General features: G+C 39.9%; 3 protein-coding genes across 8 annotated transcripts in view; 2 read left to right on the top strand and 1 right to left on the bottom strand.

The window, feature by feature from the left end:
* Nucleotides 1-9,100, top strand: part of ciita (class II, major histocompatibility complex, transactivator) — a 28,457-nt gene extending 19,357 nt beyond the window's left edge. Inside the window, exons 11-21 of one of the 2 annotated variants that reach the window (XM_061711026.1) lie at nt 35-252; nt 1,036-2,363; nt 3,369-3,896; nt 5,861-6,040; nt 6,144-6,215; nt 6,645-6,725; nt 6,816-6,899; nt 7,016-7,099; nt 7,196-7,279; nt 7,517-7,600; nt 7,694-9,100. In XM_061711026.1, coding sequence (XP_061567010.1) covers nt 35-252; nt 1,036-2,363; nt 3,369-3,896; nt 5,861-6,040; nt 6,144-6,215; nt 6,645-6,725; nt 6,816-6,899; nt 7,016-7,099; nt 7,196-7,279; nt 7,517-7,600; nt 7,694-7,769 — 2,819 coding nt within the window. In that variant the 3' untranslated portion in view covers nt 7,770-9,100. The remainder of the gene's footprint in view (nt 1-34; nt 253-1,035; nt 2,364-3,368; nt 3,897-5,860; nt 6,041-6,143; nt 6,216-6,644; nt 6,726-6,815; nt 6,900-7,015; nt 7,100-7,195; nt 7,280-7,516; nt 7,601-7,693) is intronic. The other variant, XM_061711027.1, reaches the window with a different exon arrangement.
* Nucleotides 9,101-9,126: 26 nt separating this feature from the next.
* Nucleotides 9,127-14,639, bottom strand: dexi (Dexi homolog (mouse)). 2 transcript variants are annotated; one of them, XM_061711028.1, is made up of 2 exons: nt 13,881-14,639; nt 9,127-12,028 (listed from the first exon to the last, which is right to left on the bottom strand). In XM_061711028.1, exon 1 carries the CDS (start codon nt 14,154-14,156, stop codon nt 13,887-13,889), a length of 270 nt encoding a protein of 89 aa, XP_061567012.1. In that variant the 5' UTR covers nt 14,157-14,639; the 3' UTR covers nt 9,127-12,028; nt 13,881-13,886. The 2 variants fall into 2 exon arrangements, 1 of the variants encoding a protein (XP_061567012.1); XR_009770687.1 differs by having other exon boundaries at nt 9,131-12,028; nt 13,762-14,639.
* Nucleotides 14,640-14,923: 284 nt separating this feature from the next.
* clec16a (C-type lectin domain containing 16A) overlaps nt 14,924-19,347 on the top strand; it is a 44,880-nt gene continuing 40,456 nt past the window's right edge. For all 4 annotated transcript variants that reach the window (XM_061712834.1, XM_061712836.1, XM_061712835.1 and 1 more), the window contains exons 1-2: nt 14,924-15,118; nt 16,107-16,235. In XM_061712834.1, coding sequence (XP_061568818.1) covers nt 15,045-15,118; nt 16,107-16,235 — 203 coding nt within the window. In that variant the 5' untranslated portion in view covers nt 14,924-15,044. The remainder of the gene's footprint in view (nt 15,119-16,106; nt 16,236-19,347) is intronic.

Here is a 19,347-nt window from a genome sequence, read left to right as displayed (position 1 = left end):
AAATCCTCAACATTCCCTTGTGTGTTTCCCTTAGAGGGTGTGAAGGACTACATTCAGGAAGCGAAAGCCCACGTTTTGCAAGCCTGCCAGCACATGGAGCCCGGCCTGAGCATGACTTCGCATTACATCGAGGTGCAAGTGAGCCAGAGGGAGATTCTGCGCTCGGGAAAAACTGCAAACAAATGTCTGGACAAGGAACTAGTCATCACCGGAGATATAGATCGGCAAAAAAGTGCACTGAGCCCGAATCAAGTAAGAGCATGTTTTACAAAGGCTCATTTTTAAGCTTTATCAAGTAACGTAAGAATAGCTACTTCTGCCTCCTATTTGGCCCCATCTGCCCCTTTGTTTAAAAAATTAAATTTATTATCCATCTATGATATTAACATACTCCAATCATGTGCTTTCATTTACAAATGCACTTATCTTGCAAATATGCTTCCAAGTACTTTCAAAGATTTTTTTAAGACCAATTCACAAATTCATAACTATAATACCAGACAATTTGAGGATCTCCATTCTTCATTCAGTCGTACCAATAGCAGTCAGTTCTCCATCAAAGACAGAGGTGCCTCACTCTGGAACTCTCATATACTTATTGCAAAATCTTCACTGTCTATTACTGTAATAGTTTTAAACAGAGATTGAAGACCAGCCTTATTGATCAAGCGTCTAGAAGTGCCTCCACTTAATGTGGACTCACTTCTGCACGTGCACACCGAGAAATTGTCTGTTTATATCCATCTTTTTGGAACGCTGTTTTTTTGTTTTTTTTTTGTTTTTTGTTCTTGCTATTATTTCAATACAATGTATTTTCTTGGTGAGAACTTTGAATAAGCCCATTTAGGGCTTCCTTTCTCACCTGCACATATTTTCATGCTTTTTATGTTCATTTAAACTTTTGTACCGTTTTTTATGTTGTGCAAATAAACAAATCAAATCAAACGTAATATGTGGATTATTTAAATAAGTGAAAACTCAGAACTGCTGATTGCATCTCAAAGTTAATTGTATTTTTTATCCTTTTTCTTTCAGATCTTTCAGTCAAACGGAGACAGATCTAGACGGTGTATTTTGTTGCTCGGCAATGCCGGTATGGGAAAAACGACTCTTATCAAGAAGCTGTGTCTTGACTGGTCCAGAGACTGCAGCCATCAGTTTGACTTTGTCTTTTTGTTGGACGGCAAAGGACTCACGTTAACCGAGCCCGTCCACAGCCTCCAGTCGCTCCTTCTCGACCTCTCCTCCTTGGCCCCGTGCTGCAAGGACCCCGAGGCGGTGTATGCTCAAATCCTTGCAGCCCCTAAACGCGTGCTCATCATTTTCGACGGGTTTGACGAGCTGCGGGACTATGAAACTCTTCTCCAGACTCTAGAAAAGGACTTGGTGACGTCATTGCAGAAAGACAGCAAGGCACAGACCTTCACAGTGCGGCAGTTGTACTCCGCCATCCTCCAGAGGGTTCTGATTCCAGGTTGCACTCTTTTGCTCTCCACGCGGCCCCGAGGCACCGCCAACCAGCTGCTGCGGCGTGCAGACAGTCTCCTGGAGGTACGAGGCTTCAGCCCAACCAATGTTGAGGTTTATTTGTCGCAGTACTTCACTGATTCTGCCCTCAGAGCATCTGCCCTGGACTGCTTAAAAGGCAGCTGCTACTTACACCTCCTCTGTTGGAACCCCGGACTTTGCCGGCTGGTGTGCACGGTTTTAGAACGCTGCAAGAGTCCAGATCTCCTACCGAGAACTTTAACTGGGCTCTGTCGTCAAGTGCTTTCTTTGAAAATGGAAAAAGACAGAGGGAGCGCACAGTCGCACGATGAAAATCAGGCACAAATATCTACGCAATCTGGACAAGAAACTCCAACAGAAACTGTAAAGGGTTCTCGAGAGAGGAGGTTTTCCACTAGCAAACGGGCAAAGTCCACTTCCTCTTACACCCCAAGACCCAGGAGAGCTAAAGAGCGGGAGAAAGAGGTGGAGAAAGCGGATGAAATCTCTGTAGAAGCAGACAGAGCAGAGGACAGAGAGATCGTGTCCCGACTGAGGTGTTTGGCGTGGGAAGGGGTCAAAGCCAACACCTCCATCCTTCCATCGGAACGAGCCGTGTCTGCCAACGTCAAGGCGTTCGGCCTCAGGACGGGGCTCCTGCTCTGTCAGAGCCTGAGGACGAGGCCACTTAACTCCAACGGTGAGCCGGACGGGAGGAGAAATGAAGACAAAAATGAAATGGGAGGACAGGATGGGGAGCAGAAGGAAAACAGAGGAAATGTTGACATTATTGATGACGGAGATAAGCACATCCTGCTGTGGGCCAACCCTTTTCTTCAAAGCTACATGGCTGCCCTCCATTTGTGTTTTTCAAGGTAAAGTACATATATTCCTGCATTCTTCAGGGAGTAATTGAGCTAGAAAGCCGAGCTGAAAGCTTAAATGAAAAGATGCTGACTAGGGCTGTTCGATTTTGCCCAAAAATAAAATCTCGATTTTTTTCTCTCAAAATCCGATTTTCGATTACGATTACGATTATTTTGTGAATTGACAAAAGGCAAAGAAATGATTTCAAATATGCTGTTTTTTTATTGAACATTTGCCCCATTGGGCTTTGAGTGCAAATTTTGCTCTTATTAAACCAAAAATTAATGAATAAAGTGCAAAACTCTGTAAAATAAGTTGAAAAAAAGTTTTAAAAAATATAATAAAATATAAAGTTTTATCTCTGAAAAATCAGCAATGTGGCAGCAAATCAGCACTTGCAAACATACAGTAAGTTATATTTCCAATTAAATAAAACAAGACATTTTCTAATTAAACTAAACTGGGTCTTTGCATGCTAAATAATAATGCAACCCATGAAGGAGGTAGAGGTGTGTAATGTCAGTCATTACATTTGCTATTCACATTTTCAAGTTCTTTGCAAGGAACTCGAGCCGGTCTACCCGGTGGCATGTTACAACGCCCCCTCCTACACTAAAGAGCCTCTCCGATGGGGCACTTGTCGCAGGTATTGAGAGGTATTTCCATCAATCATTAATATGGTATCAATCATTAATATGTGTGCAGACAAGGTAAAAAAAATAAAAAATAAATAAAAAATAAAAAAAAAGTGAAAAATCGATTTTACGATTTTCACGTTTTAACATCGTTCTAATTACATAATCGCGATTACGATTTAAAATCGATTAATCGAACAGCCCTAATGCTGACAGACTTTGAATTAAAGTTAAAAAGCTTTGTGTTTCAGTTGGGAGAGTGTGCTGTAAAAGCCTAAAATGAAAGAGCATATCCCTTTCCACTTTCAGCCTTTTTTCTTTCACTTTAAGTGTTGTTTTTGTGGTGCCCTGACCCAGTCTGATTTCTGTTTTCCCCAGGACTGTATCGGACCGTTCCTTCCTCCTAAACCTCCCTTTCCAGACGGGCGGTAAGGGCCGCCGGCGACCTCAGAGGGAGGAGCTGGAGCTCACGCAGCGATTCGTAGTCGGCCTCCTTTTCCACAGCAGCACAGATGCTCACGGCATCCGCTCCCACGCAGAGTCACCCTTCGGGGACACGCTGGCCACCAAGCAGGATCTGGTAACCAAACACTTGGACGGTCTTTCCTATGGCAACCTGAGTCCCGCTCAGGTCCTCGAGGCCTGCCATTGCATTTATGAAGCAAGTTTCACACGTGACGAGAGCAGCAGAGACACAGGACTGTTGAGCCGTCTGGCAGCAAATCTTCCCGAGTCCCTGACGTTTCGTGGCGTTCCCCTCAGCCCGCCAGATGTTTTCACTGTGCAGAAGGCTCTTGAGCAGGGCGGGGCTGGAGGCAGAAACTTCTGTTTGGATTTGGAGGACTCCGGGATACAGATCTGTGGACTCAGAGCGCTGATGAGCCTCAACAACATCAATACATACAGGTAAAAAGCTACTTACACTGCAAAAACTCAAAATCTTACCAGGAATACTTGTCTTATTTCTAGTTAAAATGTCTCATTTTTAGTCAAAAAATCTCATTACACTTCAGTCATTACCAGAAAAATAACTTGTTATTTGACAATTTTCACCTGTTTCAAGTAAATTTTCAATTGAAAATCTGATTTATCTTCTCATTACAAGCAAAAACATCTTGTTCCACTGGCAGATTTTTCTACTCATTTTAAGTGAAAATGTACTTGAAACAGGTGAAAATTGTTGTTTTTTCTAGTTTTAAGTGTAATGAGATTTTTTCTAAAAATTAGACATTTTAACTAGAAATAAGACAAATATTCATGTTAAGATTTTGAGTTTTTGCAGTGTTAACTGAGTTTTCTATGGGCTTACAGGTGTTTTTTTCTTTGCAACTATTGACCGCCCACTGAAGGCTGTTTATCATTTATTGTCCAAAATCAGTGTTAAATACTAACTTGTGATTTATTATGATTATCATGATAATATATATATATATATATATATGTATATATATATATATATATATATATATATATATATATATATATATATATTGTATTAAGTCCCAACAGCAACTGTGTGTTTATCTGCAGTAAATTACACGAAGCTGCTATTCTCAAGTTAAAAAAGTTGTGTTGACAAAGTAATGAAGTATTTACCGCTTTGCAATGTTACATTCACTTCTGAAATTTAAACCTCAATGTTGAAAAAACCTAACAAACCAAGCTGGTGTAAACCTGAGGCAGTTGGAGGGGGCATGTGGGAGAATGTGTTGGAGCCGGGGAAAAAAAACGCTCTGCATGTGTGTGGTTGTGTCAGCGGCCTTTTCAAAGCTCATCCACCTTTCTGAGACGGCAGCATTGATGCAGAAATGTACAGCAATATTCAAGGGAATGTAAGCTGCCATTCAGCCATACATTTCCAAGAAAACGACACAAATCCACTGAAATGTTTCATCACTTTGTATCTTTAGTACCAGAATGTTTTTTTTAAGTGTCATGGTTAGATTAGATTATATCTTTATTATTAGATTATAGCTTTATTAGTCATTGTTATATAACACCGAAATTAAAGGTGCCATCAGTCAGTGCTAAAAAACCAACAGATAAACAGTATCGTAAACAAAACACTTTCACACAACACAAAATATAAAAATAACTGATTAAAACCAATAAATAATTTAAAAATAGCCTACACATGCACACAATCCCTCATATCAGTTACAGTTTGTTTTTGAGTAGATTGAGTTTTGTTACAGCTGTAGGATAAAAACAGTCTCTAGAGGAGAGAGGGGAAGGGAATAGCACTTTGTTTTGGTATTTTTTTGTCAGTCCTAACGTTTGAAAATTACTGTATTTTAACAAATAGAATTAAGCTGATGAGAAAAGAAAAAAAAAGATTAAATATCTTGGTTTCATAACCCAGAACGAAATAAAAGTAGTTTTTGTTTTCTTCCTCGTGATAAATGCATTTAATCTGACACTTTTACATGCACATCGAAGTCGAATGTTAAACCACGTAGCAAACATGGGGTGTCTGATTCTGACATGGCTTAAACACAGTGCAAATGCACTGCATGCAGACTTGGTCATGCATACAATGCTTTCTTTTTCTCTTTCTCATTGTTCCTCGAGATGTGAGTGAGTCATTTTGGGCTTGTTGAGGAATGTGTTGGTATGCTGAGGGAGACTGGTCCCGGTGCCACTGAGCATTGGTTTTTTGGGGGGGGGTTTTAGAGCTCAAAGTAAAATCTACATGAATGCAAGAGCATTGCACTACAAGGGATAAGATTAATGTTTTTCATGTAGCACACTGAGGGGTTGATGTTATGATTGATCATTGTTTGACTGTGCGATGGAGCAAATCTACCCTGCTGTACGAGAGGAATGCTCTTTCATTTCCATGCTTTTGAAACCCTTTATGTGCTCTTCAGGGCATGTATCGCTGATGTCATCGCCCTCTGGGAGCAGCTGGAGCAGAGCAGCGAAGAGGGGCTCCTACAAGGAGCCGTGTCCAAGTTCAAGATCCACCCTCTGAAGGTCACGCAGGTGTGCCACATCGAGCACCTGGAGAAGCTGGTCAACATACACGTGCACAAGAGGCTGTCGGACAGGTAAAACGCCACACAGGCGCACAAGGATGCTGCACATGCACACATACTTTGCAAAACACGAGTTCTCTCTTCATTTGTTGAAATGCGCTTTCCACCCATGCAGCTCCAGCCAATCAGACTCCATCCTGGCAGAAGGGGTCCCAGCAGTCAAAGAACTACACAAGCTGGAGTTTGAGTGAGTAGCTTTGACATTTAAAATCAGAATGTAACACAGTCACGTGTAAAACTTAGTTCTCTATCTTTTAATGCTGTTAAAGTCCATGACACTATAATTAGAAGGGCACTAATACCTCAAGATTATGTCATGGTCATAGACGAAACCATAAGAGAATTATTTGGCTTTTATGCCTACTACCATGTTTTGTGTAAATGAAGCACTGAGGTGATTGCATGTGGATCTATAAGCTATCAGCTCTTGGGGCTACTTAGTATTGCCCACATGATCTAGTCTTTTTGGCTTTTTGTTGCACAGTGACTCTAAACCATATGTTGTTGATCATCTGAAGTTGTATTTCCCTAAAACGTAGGGGCACTAACTCTTTCACATCAGTGCAGTAGGCTGAGTTTGATGCTGATGGTTATGTGGCGTTGCCTTTCCCTTCAGGCTTGGGCCAGAAAACGGTCCCTTGGCACTTCCTAAGCTGTGGGACCTCCTACCAGGGCTGCATAATCTACAACACTTGGAGTAGGTGTAAACAGCCTTTCAAGGTCAAAATACGTTATGTTGTATCATGGGATGTTTGTCTGATGCCTGTTTTTTTGGCTCTTCCCTCAGTCTGGAGAACAGTAAGATTGGTGACCAAGGAGCTGAGAAGCTGGCGGATGCTTTAGTCTCCCTCTGCTCTCTGGAGATACTAAAGTGAGCCCCTTTTTCTGACCTTTTTGTGTCTGTTTGGAGAAAATAAAAAGCATTTTAATTTTATGTTGACTTTTATGCATTAAACTAAACAAGTGTTTTCTGCCTCTGATCTTTAGTCTGTCACAGAACTGCATAGGAGACCAGGGAGTGAAGAAACTGGCACTTCCTTTGAAGGACCTGCCCAGGCTGCTCTGTTTAAGGTATGCACGTCGTACCCACACATACGCCCATGTAACACCTTTAAATAGCATCTTATTTCACTCACAAAATGTCACTTCCCTCTCTGCTTTCTCCAGTCTGTACAGCAATGTGATTTCTGATGAAGGGGCCGAATCGTTAGCAGCTGTCCTCCCACACATGGCCTCTCTCACAGACCTCGAGTGAGTTGCCCTTGACAACGGCTGTCCTTACACATCACCGTTTGCACTCGCACACACATAGCAAGTGTAATGGTAAATAGTTTGTTCATTTATATTTTCATAACAAAGCTCCAAAACATGTCCTGCAAAAGAGGAAGTCGCTGTGTGGGAGAAGTTATATAAGTCAAACATTTACAGTTGGTTTATCAGTGTAACTTGCACATTCTTTGCTGATTTGTCCCAATTCTGTTTTGTCAGTGTGAAATACAACAAGTTTACAGATGTTGGAGCGCAGAGCTTCGGAGACAGTCTGAGAAAGTGTAGAAAAATCAAGTCCTTGAGGTGAGCCGTCTTCCCGTCCCGCCATAATGACTCTGTTTCAACCCAAATCTAGTTTTCCATCCTGAAATTGTTTTTCCCATTATCTCATCACAGGATGTGGAACCAGTGCATCCCGTACAGAGTTTTCGAGAGACTTCAGCAGCAGGACGGTCGCATCCTTTGGCATTAGAATAATGATAAAAACACTATCAGGCAATAAACATTTCGTCATGGATCTCATGCATGCAGATGAAAACTACACACAAAAATAGAAAAAGGACATGAGCTACGGAACAATTATAAAGATGAACAAAAAAATGAAAAAGAGAAAGATTGCACTACATGAATCAAATGCTGCTTTACTTGTTGATTGATCAGATTCAGATTTCCAGATTCTGCTCTTTCAATGAGGAATGAACAAAGCTGTTCTGCAGGGTCGTGAATGTGTCTACGGGGGGCGGTTTAATGTTTGATGAAGCTATTTTTCACTACTGTGTTGGTTGTTTTTAATGTCGACTGCTCATAGCTGGAGAAAATGTAATTGTGCAGCATGTGACTTTTTTATACTAAAGGTATTTCTATGCACTTTCTGTAGCTGTGAATTAAAGATAGCTGATAGTGTGTCAGTTTAATACAAATAGGGCTGTTTTTTTAAACACAAGCATTTTCACTTTTCACTTCCTTCCCTCCTGGTTTTTGTTCTCCATTTTTTTATACAAACTGACCTTTTAAATAAATGTGGTATGTGTGGCTCTAAATGGTTTTAATGTGTTACAGCTGTACCTTGTAGAAACATTACAATCCAATGATTCCTGATCATATGAGTGATGTTTAGTTGATCCTCTTTTTCCTTGTTTTCCGTCTTTGATTGTTTACATTCTGGTAAAGAGTCTCTGTATGAAATCCCAATTACAGATCCAGCCTCATAATTTAAATTAGTCTTTAGTTCATGTGTGACACCGCCAGATCAAGCTTGAATTCTCACAGCTCGATTCCAGTTTTATTTCTAAACTGTTTCTCACTGAAAGGCTGGTATTCAAACAAGAACACCCTGCTGCTGCTTTCTGCTACAACAGCTCCCTCTCGTGGATGAAATTTAACATGACACCAACAGAGAAACGTGAGGAACATTTAGAGACGAGTCATTTAAAGTCTGAGGCTGGAAGCTCGTCTTTAATTAAATACATATCAGAAAATCAAACTGTGACAATTCAGAGGTCTTTAGAGGATGAGTACGTCTGCTAAGAGGAAGAAAAACTGGGATGATGAAAGCCTTGGGCCACTGCAAAAACTCAAAATCTTACCAGGAATATTTGTCTTATTTCTGATTAAAATGTCTCATTTTTAGTCAAAAAATCTCATTACACTTAAAACAAGAGTCATTACCAGAAAAATAACTTATTTGACAATTTTCACTTGTTTCAAGTAAATTTTCACTTGAAATAAGTAGAAAAATCTGCCAGTGGGACAAGATTTATCTTCTCATTACAAGCAAAAAAATCTTCCACTGGCAGATTGTTCTACTTATTTTAAGTGAAAATCTACTTGAAACAGGGGAAAATTGTTGTTTTTTTCAAGTTCTTGTTTTAAGTGTAATGAGATTTTTTTTTTTACTAAAAATGAGACATTTTAACTAGAAATAAGACAAATATTATTTTTAAGATTTTGAGTTGGTGTCCATTGACTCTGAGTGGAGGGACGTAAGGCACTGCCAAACTAAACTGAGTCCTTTGTGTGGTTATGGAAGTGTTGTTCCTGTCAGAAGTTGGAAAAAAAGTACAACTTTTCAGCTGCCAACACAAGCTTCGGTTGATATAACTGTGGATACACAGCTGATGCTCAGCAATGAAATCGCACGCAGTTTTAAGCACTGAGTGGTTCAGTGGTACAACCTATACAATCAACAATGGTACGTCAGAAACATCGTGCTGCAATGCTCTTGTGTGAATGCACTAGGGTTGAATATTTTGAGAAAAAAAAGAATAAATAAAGTGCATTAATGTTCCCTCAGGACCTGCCTCCCAAATCCCCACCAAAGCACATGAACTGTTCAGACGATTCAGACAAGGATTGTTTTGTTTTTGCTTTTTTTTTAGAGCTCTGTTCTTTTTACAGATGATCCGTATTTTTTGCTGACATGCGTTCACATAATTGTTCTCTGATGGTGTCTAAAAAAAAACTCATCAGAAAAAAATATTCTACTCAACCTTTAATGCCTTTTTTTAACTGACATTGGACGGCGCTTGAGAAAATCGAATTAGTTAATTTGTGGGCTTTCCTTTGCTGCTAACATGTATTACTGTCCCATCTTCTTCCTTCTTTTTTTTATAAATTCAAATGTAATTTAATTAATAAATATCTATGGTTACCACATATGTTATTTTTAAACTGTCACATGCAACCCTTAATCTTTCCCTCTTCGATACAAAGAATCAGTCTGGAAAAGTCTGGTTGAGACGTTAAATTTCCAGGAGAAACTTTCAACTAACAGAAAACATGACCTCTAGATAGAAAAACAACCAATCAGAGAAACGAACCAGTGACTTAGGTAGAGTGACAGCTGGACTAACACAATATAATGAGGGACTGTTGTCAGTTTGGAAGTAAAAACGTATTGATTTGATCTGATAGGTTTTTAGCAACTCTGTGGCCATCTTGGATATTTTGAAACGTAGCTCTTAGGTTATGCTCTATGATTAATCACTTAAAAACCCATCCTTGCTTGTTGTGATTGATTTGGTAATTTCTGCGGAAATGCCTGAGAATGGGAGGAGTACCACACCCATTTCACAGGCAAAAACATTTACAAAGTAAATGAGTATGGCTTGACAAACTAGTTATGTCTGATCAAATGGACAGGAAAATTGAAAACTGACCCAACATATTGACCAAAAAAAATGTAAATGGCTTCTGATGTCATAACAGATGGCACTGGCCCAAGAGAACCCTATATCAGTCCCCCCTAAATTACAATAAAAGGTTTTATTTAAATCAGCATTTGATAGCAGCATGTTTTGTTCTTCACTGCTGATATCGGTTTAGCTGTAGGGCTGTTTCAGCTGACAAGACATGATGTTCAAATACAAACTGAGTGCAGCTTGGCAGAGTGGTGAAAGTCTGTCTTGTTCCAGCCACCAGGCCAAACCAAGATAACCTCAGCTGAAACATGCATGCATGCGTAGTTTGAGACTTTTTTTCCCTTCTGTCTCTACAGCTCCATTTATTTGGTTTACAACCACAATTTAACAAATATCTTACACAATTTGCATATTCTGGTAGACTGATATTGACACTTCTCATCCAAACGTTAATCATTAGCTGGACTGAAATCAGCCCTCTTGGATCTGCAACATGTACAATATATTCAAACTTTGTCCAAAACTTAACTATCCCTTAACAGTCAACGCTGATGCAAGTTTGTATTCCAAACCAAACCAAGCACAAGGGTGACAATAACCCAATACTTGAATGATAACATTAACAGATAATTAACCCCTTCCTTGAATTTTATTATTGCTTTTCATAACATACAATTCATAAAAAGAAATTCTAAAACTGTAACAATTTAAACACAATTAACCTCAGTTAAAAAAAAAAGCTAAACTAAAAACACAGCATCATGCATAGAGTCTTCTGAGTCATCCTGAAAGCATTCACGATGAACAGAGGATGGCAAGTTTTATGGACTTCTTTTGAGGTTTTCTTTTATGACATTTGGCACATTTTGCCACAATGAATCAAGTGGGAAATGAAAATGTACTTGAACCCAATTGCTCATGGTATAGATTGAGCATGTTAACTTGAATACATTCTGGTTGAGAGTTAAAAAGAAAAAGTGGCAAGTACACCATGAAAAATCAGCTTAATTCTTCTCCATTCTGCAGCCTATCTCCAGTGTGTGAGGTCTTGCCAGTGCGCTCACTATTCTTTACTCCTGAGAGAGTGCATGTCCCTGATGTTGAAATAAAGCATGGATAGCCTCAAAAGACACAAATTTAAACTTTGAGAATGAAACTATCAAGAAGCAATGGATAATGTGTCCTGAATTATAGATTGAAGAAGAAAAAAAAAAAAAGGAATTCTCTGAATGATTAAGTATGACACATGCCTACATAAGTGCTATCTTCCTGCCAGTTCTTTTGAAATGTTTGAACCACCATATCCTGTAAAGCCTGGATAATTGCTTAATGTAAAATGTCAGGGTACTGGACGTCAACAGCGCAGCTCCAGCCTTCAGATAAAGAGAACACCTGCTGCTCCCCGCGTGCTGCACAACTCCTTATGTCCAAAGTGAGTGTCCCCGGTGCCATAACCAGCCCGGCTGAGTCCAGCAGGAGTCAACACAGATGATCTAGTGCAGAAAGCTCTTTCCATCCGTCCAGCTGGTGATCATATGGCAAGCGGTGTTGAATCTCTCCCTCAGGCACAGTTCTTTTGAGCCGTGACAACCTACGAACAGAGATACACAACTGAGCCTACAGATATTACGAAACAAAAAAAACCAAGACAAACAAAGAAAAACGTTCTAAGCTTGATCACGTCACATCATCAAGGTGTATGTGAGCCGTATGCACGCCTGCCTCTCCTGGCTTACTGTTGAGAAGAGACTCATGTGTAATACACTTGTTCTGTTCAAGTCTGCCATGAGCGCAAAAACCCCAGTGTTTATAAATGAACAGATTCTTTTTGGTATAGTGTTCATCATTATAACGCTAGAGGTTCCAGTCAGCTCAAATTACCAATTCCAAGGACCAATCATCTTAAGAGATCTTTTATTTATAGATCAGTGACTTTGTGGAATAACCTGCCTCAAAACCTCTGCTACATACACAAAAAATTAACTTTAAAAAAAAATCTTAAAGTCTACTTAGCATTGTAAAGTTTTTGTTGTTTGTTTGTTCTTTTTGCATTCTGTATTATTTAACAATTTTCTTTTCTTTAATGTAAATGTATCTAGTATCAAACTTGTCATTGCGCATTGAGAAATCATGTAATCACTTTATTTTTGTAATTGTATAGTTCTGTATGTTTCTTTTTTTCTTTGTGGACCCCAGAAAAAGACTAGCTGGTTGCTATGGCACCAGCTAATGGGGATCCTTAACAGAGGTGGGTAGTAACAAGTTACATTTACTCTGTTACATTTACTTGAGTACGTTTTGGGAAATTTTGTACTTTTAGGAGTAGTTTTGAATCACTATACTTTTACTTGAGTAAATTTGTGAAGAAGAAACTGTACTCTTACTCCGCTACATTAGTCTACATTGAGCTTGTTACTTTTCTTTTATCCACGTACGCGTCAATCTCATGACATCACTGAGTGATTCTTTGGGAAAACTTTTTGTTTTTGCATGTTTTGTCGCATAAACACAGACTCAAACCCACACACACAGAGTTTATATGAGTTCATGGGCTTCTTCTAGTTCTGCCTGCAGAGCCTGGTTAAAAAAGAAAAGTACAAGGCTTTAAATTTTGTGCCACTTGTGCTTAATTTATTTTTTTATTCTGTTATTATTTATTAAAGTACTTGAATTTACTTTAAGATTATTTTAATTTAAGCTATTTTTTATTTTCTATTAATTTTAATTAATTTTATTATTTTATTGATTTAATTTGCCTGAAGATGATTATTTTGTACTTTTGTCTGTTTGAATGGTTGTGTTAAAAAAATAAATCATACGTTACTCAACAGTTACTCAGTACTTGAGTCGTTTTTTCAGCAAGTACTTTTTTACTTTTACTTAAGTAATTATTTGGATGACTACTTTTTACTTCTACTTGAGTCATATTATTCTGAAGTAATGTGTGTGTGTGTGTGTGTGTGTGTGTGTGTGTGTGTGTGTGTGTGTGTGTGTGTGTGTGTGTGTGTGTGTGTGTGTGTGAATATTTTTAAATACAGGTTAAATGATCAGTGAATGGAGGTAGGAGGACTAAATAAGTTTATACTTCTTCCTACTCCTTTTTTGGCACATGTAAATCAAAATAGCAAGTTTTAAAGGATGAAATTCTTTGTTTTGTTGTTTTGTTTTCTTAAACTTCTCATGAAGTTTTTACATGTACAAAAATTAATAAATCAAATCAAAAAAATCAAATCAAGTAACAGTACTTTTACTTGAGTACAATTTTTGGCTACTCTACCCACCTCTGATCCTCCATAAAAATCAAATCAAATCATGACTTCTTACTTTTTGACCAAAAGTCTCTGTGAAAGAGAAAAACTGCAACAACAGCGTCCACTTTGAGGCGTGTTCCTCCTCACACTTTCCCCCACGATGGCCCCCTTTGTCCCGGACATGTCTCCCACCATCAGTCACTCCAGATATCCCTCGAACACGTCCAGCTCCGTGTCGGTGTCGTAGGGCAGGGAGGCCGGGTCGGACAGCACCCCCAGGTCCACCAGAGCCTGGTCCATGTCCTCGGGCAGGAACACGATCCCCACGTTCAGCACGATGTACTCCATCAGAAAGGCATAGTAAAGGATGAGGACGTTAACAAAGAACAGACCCAAATAAAACATATATGGGAGTTCGTCCAGGAGCGATTCCACCGAATCTAGCTGGGCATAAACTGGATGTGTCATAGAAAAGAAAGACAGCCACCGTTGTGTGTGTTTGGGGGCCTGAATGTGGCTATAAACCCGTCTGCGCTGCTGCGTCCATTACAGGCTCGTCCCGGATCAGGACGGCGCTGGGAGAAGTTTTTCACGAGCACTTTTATCTGTCGGATCCAGAAGAAAACGAGAGGAAAGCGGCTGGTCTGGACGACGTTACGTTCATCGCTAATAATAACCAGAATTCAGTATGAAAATACCATGTCAGCTAGCTCGACGCATTCTTGACATTGGTTCCTTCGGGTTTGCGGAATTCACGCCATGCCAGCTGGCAAAACAACTGGGAGGAATAGTAGCTTTAAGCGCTAGATTAAACAAACGCAAGCATTTTTACACAATAAGTCGACATTTTTCGAACACACATATATGCACTTGTGACGATTATCTTTATGGCTAAATGTCATTTCCAGCATTTAACTGCATCAAAACATAGCCGACCACTGCGCGACACCCGAAGCCTCGCCACGTGATTGGCTCGCCCACTAGTAAGCTCTGCTGTGATTGGCTGTCGAGCTGTCAATCACAGTGGGCGTGGTAGGAGTTCCAGTCGCGTGCTTTTGTCGTCGCCACCAGTGTGGACATTTGTAGTTTTTTCCGACACGCTCTTCTACGCAGTTCAATGGCCGCCACGCAGAATAAGAACTCCAACTCCCAGGAGGCAGTCACACCCCGGAGGCGTTGCACAATGACCCCTGCAGTACGTCTTGCATCTCCGCCCATCTTCCCCTCAAGGAGGTGTCTGTAAAGTGCAAGCAGGCGCTATGGCTAGATGCCCACAGTAACATTTGTAATAATAATAACAATAATATTAATAACGCGTCTGGCAGAACATAAGCCCCCCTCGTAAAAGCCGCAACCATGTTCGGGCGGTCCCGGAGCTGGGTTGGAGGTCAGGGGAAAACCAGAAACATCCACTCGCTGGACCATCTGAAGTGAGTAGTTAGCGGCTAATGATAGCTCAGTGAAATTACCATCAGACATCATTATCAGTTATTAACAGGTAAAACTCAGAGTAGGTACGTTAACAATTTAGACATAAACCCAGATTGGATTAATGCAATCTTTGCTTGCTGTATCCTGCTAGTAATGTTGCGTAAGATACATAAAATGTAAAGTAGCCGGTTCATGTTTGCAGCGCTTGTTGCTAATAGCTTTAAACATCCCAAGTGCTTATTGGTGAGCAATATACTCATTCACCTGCACATCCGCTGAAAAGCCAAGTGCATCAAGGGTTTAAGGGCCTGCGCTTGTGTTTTTGATCAGTTTATTAAACCACGAAGCAATTTGAGTTAAGTGAGGAGTTTTGAGCCCCTTTGCTATACAACAGGTGCTTCAGAATCTGTTAATTCCTTATAGCAAACTAGCATCACAAGCATTGAAGCTGTTAATTAATAATTTGATTATATGTGTGCAAACGATTTTGATACTTTTCCAAATAAATGTAAATGTACTTTATTTATATAGCACCTTACATCAACCTAGAGGTGAACCAAAGTGCTTTACATACAATCAACAAAATAAAACAAGTATAAAACATATGAACATATAAAACATCAAGTATAAAAAAAATTGTCGCCACACTACTGAGTATTAAAAGCCACCCTGAATAAATAAGTTTTCATTTTAGATTTAAAAAGGCCCAGGTCAGAGATGGTGCGTAACTCACAGGGGATTTTATTCCAGAGCCGGGGGCAACTGAAAAGGCTCGGTCCCCCCAGCGCTTCTGCTTTGACCTGTGCACTTCCAACAAACGTTGGTTGGAGGATCTCAGAGCTCTGCCAGGCTCACGCACCGTTAAAATCTCTGATAAATAAGTTCAAACTGTGTTTTTTTGTTTGTATATTTCATTGTTTTGAGCAGAATAGGATTTTATTCTCGCTGCTCTTAACATCTTTTTTTCCAACCATGTCTCTCTGACAGATATATGTACCACGTTCTGACCAAAAACACCACTGTGACCGACCACAACCGAAACCTCCTGGTCGAGACCATCCGCTCCATCACAGAGATCCTCATCTGGGGGGACCAGAATGACAGCTCTGTGTTTGAGTAAGTCTCATCCATGTCATTGTGAGCAGTTGGCCTGCTGTAGCTGCAGAGGAGTTAATGTTCCTGCACAGTGTACGGTTTTGGACCTTCGTGAAAGAATCGTGGTGTCATTCATCGCAGGTCAAATCAGCTGTGCCACGTTGTGCAATATGAGCAGTTTGACAATCACCATCACACTGGTCTTGCGAGCAAAGTCTGCCTGATATGATTTTCTGACGGAGCCAGATATCTTAATGTCTAGTCCAGTGTTTCCCAACCCTGGTCCTCAAGGCCCACTGTCCTGCATGTTTTAGATGTTTCCCTTCATCATCACACCTGATTCTAATTAATGGTCCTAATTAGCTTGTCATCAAGGCCTGCACAATTCTGTTGATGACACAGCCACTTGTATCACGGTGTGCTGAAGCAGGGCAACATCTAAAACATGCAGGACAGTGGGCCTTGAGGACCAGGGTTGGGAAAAACTGGTCTAGTCAATTAAAATGCCACTTGATATTACGTAATAATGCCCAAATCCTTAAAAAGAAGTGACATGGAAAAGAAATTAAGCTTCATCAAACTTCAAGGAAGAATCTGTGGCAACTAAGCACAGTACTGTGAAGGAATTGCAAGTTATCAGACATATTGTTTGTAAATGCAGGCTGGGTCATATCACGGCATTAAAACTACCTACCTCAAGCACACTTTGCAAAACTGGCATCCAAAGTTGGCCTCTTCTCCCAAATCATGACTGGAATCCCATTCTGCTTCATTGCTTTTTTCTTCTTTTTTTTAAATTATTTTTAGCAGACACAAAAGCTACTACAATGTGGTTTATTTTCACGTTTTGCCTATTGCACTGCTTGCTGATGACAGTTCTACATCCAGCAGCATTGGATCATAGCCTATACTTCAAAGGGGCATTGTACAGTCTGTATATTATTCTTGACATTTTATTCAAGCTTAAGTAGATGCAATTCGTACAGTGTAAGATGCAATGAGTTTATTTAACTGAAAAAAATCGTGCAGTGTATGAGAGCCTTCAGATTTATAAAGGATGTGTGCCCTCAAACGCTAAGCTTACGCCTTTTCTTACACACAACTTGTTATTTACAATAGAATGATGTTCAATTCAACTCAGTTTTATTTATATAGTATCTATTACCGTACAAATTGTCTCAAGGTGCTGTCCAAAGACCCAGAGAATGACCCCAAGCAATTATTAAATAAACAATGGCAGGTAAAAACTCCCCTAGCAGGAGAAAAGCCCTGAAGCCAAACAGTATCAAGGAAAAACTCCCCTTTTAAGAGGGAAGAAACCATAAAGGGGGACAATCCTTCCAAAGGCCAGCTGGGTAAAGCAGGAACATAGCAGGGAGATAGGAAAGAGAGGATGGAGAACAGAGAGAGAAGACAATAAGATGTGCACATCTCACACATTTGTCAAGGTTGGTATGGTAAAAGGTAAATGGGAAGAAATTCACAAGAATATAATGTAAAAACCCTTCATAATTAATATATGATGGTGAACTTTGCTGAATGAATTTTTTTCCATTTCCTTTCTTATTAAAAGCTCATATTGACACTATAGACTAGTTGTGTGTGGATTTCTTTAACTTCCTTCCTGCTACTTCCCAAGAGAAAAAAAGAAAAATCATTTGAGGGTGATTGGTGTTTCTAAATTGTCCAGAGATGTGTGTGGTTTGTCTCTGACCCTGTATTGCTGTTGCGCCCTGTCCAGGGAGTACCCATGTTCTCACCTAAAGACAACTGGGCTACACTTCAGTCCTCCAATCCCAAACAGAATTTTGCATGGACCTTGGAAGGACCTTCAGTGCAGCCACCAAGCTGCTGCTTGTTTGTGGGCCTTTCTGCCCTCAATAACTGAAAATCCTTCTCTATTGAGTTAAGACGAGGCGACTGACTTGGCCATTAAAGAATATTGAATTTCTTTGCCTTCAAAGATTTGCAGTATGTTAAGGGTCATTATCCACCTGTACTGTGAAGCTCCATCCATTCGGGGGGCAGTGGCTCAGGAGGTCGAGCTGACCGAAGGATTGGCGGTTCAAACCCTGCTCTCGCCAGTCATCCGTCGTTGTGTCCTTGAGCAAGACTCCAGTGAGGGCATCGCTGGTGTGTGAATATGGCGGTTGGAGAGGCCGTTGGCCTGGATCGGCTGCCATGTTTCCATCAGTTTGCCCCAGGGCAGCTGTGGCTACATATGTACTTTACCATCACAAAGTATGAACAGAGTGAATGAATGAATAATGCGACCATTGTGAGCGCTTTGAGTGCAGAAAAGCGCAATATAAATCCTTTATTATTATTCAAGTTTCTAAGACTCAGAATTCATTCATCTTGCTACTTCTGCCAGTGAGCCCATTCCATTGGCAGCTGTACATGCTCATACCATAACAGTTCCTCCACCATGTTTGACACATGATGGACAGTGTTTTAAAATATCTGTTGTATTTATTTATTTATAAGTAGTATGTTATTTATTGTGGCATTCACATTTAATTCATGTTGCTTTAAGATTATTTTTTTCTTCCCCATTAGAGCTGTTGGTTCTCCTTTTGTCTCCAAGTCCATAGAAAAGGTTCAGCTAAATTGTGTTTGCTCATTCCATCTACTCATCCTCACCTCCTCGGCATCTGCACTAAGCCCTCATCATCACATACAATTGCATATTCTACCTGTTTTGAGGAAATTAAATTCTGGGGTGAGGGGTTACAATTCCGAGACGGAAAAAAAGGCACTAGTTCTGACTTCATAAGGTCCATATTTCTGACTTTATAGAGTAAGAATTATAAAGTACCATTGCATAATTCTTTTGGAGCAGAAATATGTCCATGTCTTTGGTATAAGCTAATTATTCCATACTTCTCTAAGGGTACCTTTTCAATTACTTGTTAATACTGTGTACAAGGTGCTTATTTCAGCAGGTTTTTTGCATATAACCAAATTCATATTAAATACATATACATAGTATATTTTACATCAGTGTTTAGACTAAAGGTTTTGAGATATGAATGTTTATGCATATGTACCTGCGCTACTTCCAGACTAATGTCCTACTAATTCTGACAGTAAATCTTGATTTTATCAGTCTCAAGACTCATTCTAGACCATG

Source organism: Cololabis saira, chromosome 21 (genome assembly GCF_033807715.1).
Source record: "Cololabis saira isolate AMF1-May2022 chromosome 21, fColSai1.1, whole genome shotgun sequence".
NCBI classification, from domain to species: Eukaryota; Metazoa; Chordata; class Actinopteri; order Beloniformes; family Belonidae; genus Cololabis; species Cololabis saira.
This window is presented reverse-complemented; position numbering and strand designations above follow the sequence as displayed.

Coding starts and splice junctions, on each gene's coding strand:
- dexi (XM_061711028.1), bottom strand. CDS start 14,156: ATGACACATCCAGTTTATGCCCAGCTAGATTCGGTGGAATCGCTCCTG.